This window comes from Clinocottus analis, unplaced genomic scaffold, assembly GCF_023055335.1.
Source record: "Clinocottus analis isolate CAN_PGR_092001 unplaced genomic scaffold, fCliAna1.0.p SCAF_362, whole genome shotgun sequence".
In the NCBI taxonomy this organism is placed as follows: Eukaryota; Metazoa; Chordata; class Actinopteri; order Perciformes; family Cottidae; genus Clinocottus; species Clinocottus analis.
Genome location: NW_027176112.1, coordinates 1 through 5,000, shown reverse-complemented (window position 1 = coordinate 5,000; position 5,000 = coordinate 1). Strand labels below are relative to the sequence as shown.

Below are 5,000 nucleotides of genomic sequence, written 5' to 3'. Positions count from 1 at the left end.
GTCATCATTATGAGATAGTAAGTCATCATTATGAGATACTAAGTCATTATAAGACAGTAAGTCATCATTATGAGCTACCAAGTCATCATTATGAGTTACTAACTCATCATTATCAGCTATCGGCAGGAATTATCGGCAGGAATTATGAGTTACTAAGTCATCATTGTGAGATACTAAGTCATTATAAGATAGTAAGTCATCATTATGAGCTACTAAGTCATCATTATGAAATACTAAGTCATCATGATAAGATAGTAAGTCATAATTATAAGATGCTAATGCTTACAGGATCTTAATTTTTTAACGAGACATTTTTTTAAATATTAAGCTTTACAATCATAATATGGTAGCAATATATATATATATATATATATATATATATATATATATATATATATACACACACATATAACAAGCAAATGACAGTACTAAGTGTATTTTAATACAAAATAATAATAAGATGTGCATGAGTAAGAAACAGTAACACATTCAATGATTCATCAGAGGTAAGTCATTTTTCCTTTTTGTACATATTTTTTTTAATGCTAAGCTAACCAGCCACACATTTATATGAGAGTGGTATCGATCTTTTCAGAAGGCAATAAGTCAGTTGAAACTTGAAACAATCTCAGTGCACGCTCGTGTTTTTATTCAGTGCTACGCTATCAAGCGCCGTGACCTAGGTTTTTTGCAGACGTGGGTTAATAATTACTTTCCCGCCGATATCTAAAGACACACACAAGGAAAGCGCTGTGCTCCTTCGCAGTCCTCCTGCACAGTGAACCGCCGCCATGCTGCTGCACACTGTGCTGCTGCACACTATGCTGCTGCTCATCATGTTGAGCTCTCGGTGCGTCAGCGGCAGGAAGTCCGAGCCCGCCCTCGACCAGGACGCCGCGGGACTGTTCAGGGGATCCGACAAGTACGACTTCGCCGTGGAGGTTCCTGCTGCCGGGATGGAGTGTTTCTGGCACTTTGCCCACCAGAGTGGAAGCTTCTACCTCACGTACATGGTGAGTTTCATCGAGTTCATCTTGTCTGTGGAGATGAATGCGTTTATCATGTTTTATGCGCTGGTTCTTGAGGTGATTGCGCAACATTCAGGGTTCTTACGATCATGGAAAACCTGGAAAAGTCCTGGAAGGCTACATGTTTGCTCATGGACATTTGTTTTAAAGGGATGGAAAAGTCATGGAAATTTGGTTTAAAGTCATGGAAATTTGGTTTATAGTCATGGAAATTTGTTGAAAAGTCATAGAAAAATGGTTAAAATTCATGGAAATTTAGTTAAAAGCCATGTAAATTTGGTTAAAGGTCTTGGATAAGTCATGGAAATTTGGTTTAAAATAATGGACATTTGGTTTAAAGTCATGGAAATCCATCGGTCACAATTTGCATGAACCCTGTATTGTTTGCTTCCGTGTGCCATGTGTCCTCCAGCTTATCACGCTGACTTTCAAAGTCATCCAGTTTGACTTTTAAACATGTGATCATAGTAATGTTTACGGGCTCAGAGATGTTAATATTAAAAAAGAGAGATTTCTTCACAAAGCTGACTTTAACTTCATCTGGAAGAATAAATGAATCATTTATGCAGATAAACTAAATCAGATCAGAAGTGGCAGACTATTAACAGACCGATGGGACCAAATACCTTGTAATTATTTAAATAATATGTTTTCAACGGGAAAGTCTTCTCGTGGTGTTTGTTGAGTGTTTTTATGTGTGATCTCAGGTGCAGTGGGTAACCGGGATGGCCAACGACCACCGGCTGTTTGTGACGGTAAACTCGCCGCAGGGCGTCCTCGTGGCTTCAAAGAATCACGCGGTCGGTCAGATGGACTTCCAGACTGAGCTTACAGGTGGGATCATCAGAGACACCCCCCCACCCCCAATCAAATGCACCAAAGATTATATATATACGTATCGTTCTCTGAGGTAACGACAGTGTCCTCCCGACAGGTTTTTACCGGATCTGTCTCAGGAACCACCACAACAAGTTTGGAGGCGTCAGGGTCTTCGTGAACTTTGGCGTCATCTACGACGGCTCTGAGGAGTCAAGGAGAGAGACGGAGGAAGGAGAGAAGGTCCTTAACAGCACTTTGGCCGGTATTGAGGTATTTGTCTTGGTTCGAGTCTCATTCATTAGTGGGTTTTGGGTAGCGATTGATTGAGGATGAGATCGCGGATACACGCGGTCAAAATGTGCTTCCCTCGTTCGTTGTCTGGACCTTTAACATACATACATAGTACAAACCCTTTCGAGGTTTTCTGGGCACGTCCAACCGGTAAGAGGCCCAAGGGGAAGACCCACAACTCACAAGAGTTTATTCATCTCGTCTAAGCTGGGAACGTCTCGTGGTTTTGTTTTTCCCAGGAAGAGCTGGAAAACGTTACTGAGGAGTCTTGAATCCTTTGGTAAGCATGTGGCCTCTTGCATGTTGACGTGAAACTAAACATCGTACCATGTCTTATTTAGGAGAGTGTGCAGAAGCTCCAGAATCAGATCTTCCACATGTGGCGTCATTACAACTTTGCCCGCATGAGGAAAGGGAAGGATCACTACCTCCTCCTGTCCAACTTCAACTACGTCACCTGGTGGTCAGCGACCCAAAGCCTCGTCATCCTCCTCTCTGGGTACCTGCAGCTCATCGTCCTCAAAAGACTCTTCCACACGGACTCCAGCAGGCCGCGATGCTGAAGGGGAGAACGTCCACACGTCCTCCAGCATCACCTTTAACCCCTTTACGGGATTTCTGCTTTTTCACAACAGATTTGTATTCATACAGTACATGTTTGGAAAATATAAAAGAGCCTGCACTCTAGCTGAAGCTAGATATGTAAAAATAAACTTCTCTACTCCACATTTATTTGTTGATATCACAAGTGGAACTGTCAAAAAGCTGCTGTGGATGGTCGACAACGTTGAAGTCTGGAAGAATTTCGACAGTTTGCAGACGATGGCGTCCTATTCATTGCACATTATGAGGCATTCAATTATCATCCCACTGCATCCAAGCTTTAAAAAATCCTAAATGTCGCGTTCATTCGTGAATCTTGCTGAACAAACCATGTCCATATCGTTACACTCAAATCACTGTCAAACACTTTTCTCATCTTACGACCAATCAAAGCGCTTTAACGCTACATATCACTCGTATACACGGATGGCAGGGAACAACAAACCCACTATCGCTGAGCCACAGGTTAGTTTCCTTTACTTAGGTTAAATGTTAGGCGCTGAACACTCTGTGAGCCGACAGATAGAAACTTGTGGGAATAGAGATCAATAGACGCAGATTCTTCTCTCTTTTAACCAATAGAACACCAACTTATTTTTAGGCCCTTTCCTAGAAGATTGCATCCCTGAACTAAAAAGGTCTATCTCTGCAACCACCAGGACTATTTGAATCCTTTTGGGCTACCCATGTGAGATGTTGTTCAGGTGTGTAAATATCAGTCTACATGTTTCTGGTTAAGAGGAAATGAAGATGACACACAGAAAGAAATGAAAAGGTTTCAGGTCCGCCTTTTAAAAAATCACTTTCAATATGATTATTCTTTTGAAATGATGCAGTTGTAAAGTCCAACTCTAACCCAATAATATACAATACAATATGTGAACATTTAATATGTGAACATTCTCTCTGCAAAGGTTGGTTTTGATGAAGTGAAGCAGAACAAAGTTAGGGGGTTTAGTACATAGAACATTCAGGCGAGGACTTTAAAATTTGCATTGGGGCCCATTCGCGCACATCTGTGACATTTGAATTTTGAAAAAAAAACGCCTTTTCTCTGCATCTGCTCTTGCAGATGATATTCTCGTGGTGATGCTCACATCACTTAGAGATTCCTGATCTCCGGAGCATCGACACGATTGGTTTGCGTGGGTTCAAACTCTTTCAGCGCTGAACAGGGAGAGCAGGTTGATCAAACAAATAGGTGTAGTGCCTCTAGCGCCTTGTGCTCACAGCATCATAGATACCATGGATTTTTCTGATAAGGCACTTGAAGAACTGGGAAGTTACAGCGGTGCTCAAACACAAATGTTTCTCTTTCACAAACTCAGAATTTGGGTCCGGAGGCAGGCGTTCAACAGGTAAATAATCTTTTAAGGTGTTTTGACTATTTCTAATCCAGTTTCTTTTAACACAAGTTGAAATCAGAACAGTTTTGGGCTTTGTGACCATTAATATTACAATCAGATAATCCATTTGGTTTGTTCACAGTTTATTTTGCAGAAGAAGTACGATACTCATTAAGGTGCATTCTAAGATGTTTTATGACAAGTTTAAGACATGAAACTAGTTTTGCTTGCTGTAATCCTCTGAAAGATCCCTTTCTAATGTAATGTCAAAACGGGATGAGAAAATCACCACAGCCCTTCTGTACAAAACTAAAGATAATATGTTTTATATATCTTCTAAAGTGAGTCTTTTTAGTAACAAATTCTGTCTTTGTGTTGCCGTCACTCCACCAGCTCAACATGGAAACATGTGGGGAATGTTGTACTAAAAAGAAAGATATCCACTTTTGTCTATTTCAGATTGCTGTAGTCTCTCATATTATAGATAATAAACACATTCGGAGGTGCATTAAGAAAGGATCTTTTAGTGGCCTCTATGAACTGGAGGAAGGATTTCAGGAGTGTAGTGGCCGATCTACGTATCTGCCACTCTGCTGGATGCGGGATAAGATCCTGTTTTTCACACACACTGATTCAGTAAAAGAGTCCAGCCGTTGGTATATCTTTGGGTGTTATTTCCCGTTTAATTATAAACTGACGGCAGTTACATGTTGTTATTTTGTCTTCTTGATCTCTTTACGAAGCGCTTTAGTTTAGCGCTAAAAACCGTCTGATCTCCCCGTCACCCATGCATCGTCAATCCCCTTTGTTCGTACCGGTACCCCGTATTTAAGCTATCACAATAAAACACACATTACCAGAATAAAATACACACCCGTGACTAATGACTCTTACAAGGAGGCAAAACCGGTTT

The 5,000-nt window shown here is 40.9% G+C and overlaps 1 protein-coding gene across 1 annotated transcript; it reads left to right on the top strand.

Moving 5' to 3' along the window:
• Positions 1 to 791: 791 nt before the first annotated feature.
• On the top strand, positions 792 to 2,701 carry LOC137799590 (transmembrane emp24 domain-containing protein 6-like). Its single transcript, XM_068596398.1, has 4 exons — positions 792 to 1,013; positions 1,736 to 1,862; positions 1,963 to 2,117; positions 2,480 to 2,701. The coding sequence occupies exons 1-4, from the start codon at positions 792 to 794 to the stop codon at positions 2,699 to 2,701; spliced, it is 726 nt and encodes a 241-aa protein (XP_068452499.1).
• Positions 2,702 to 5,000: the final 2,299 nt, after the last annotated feature.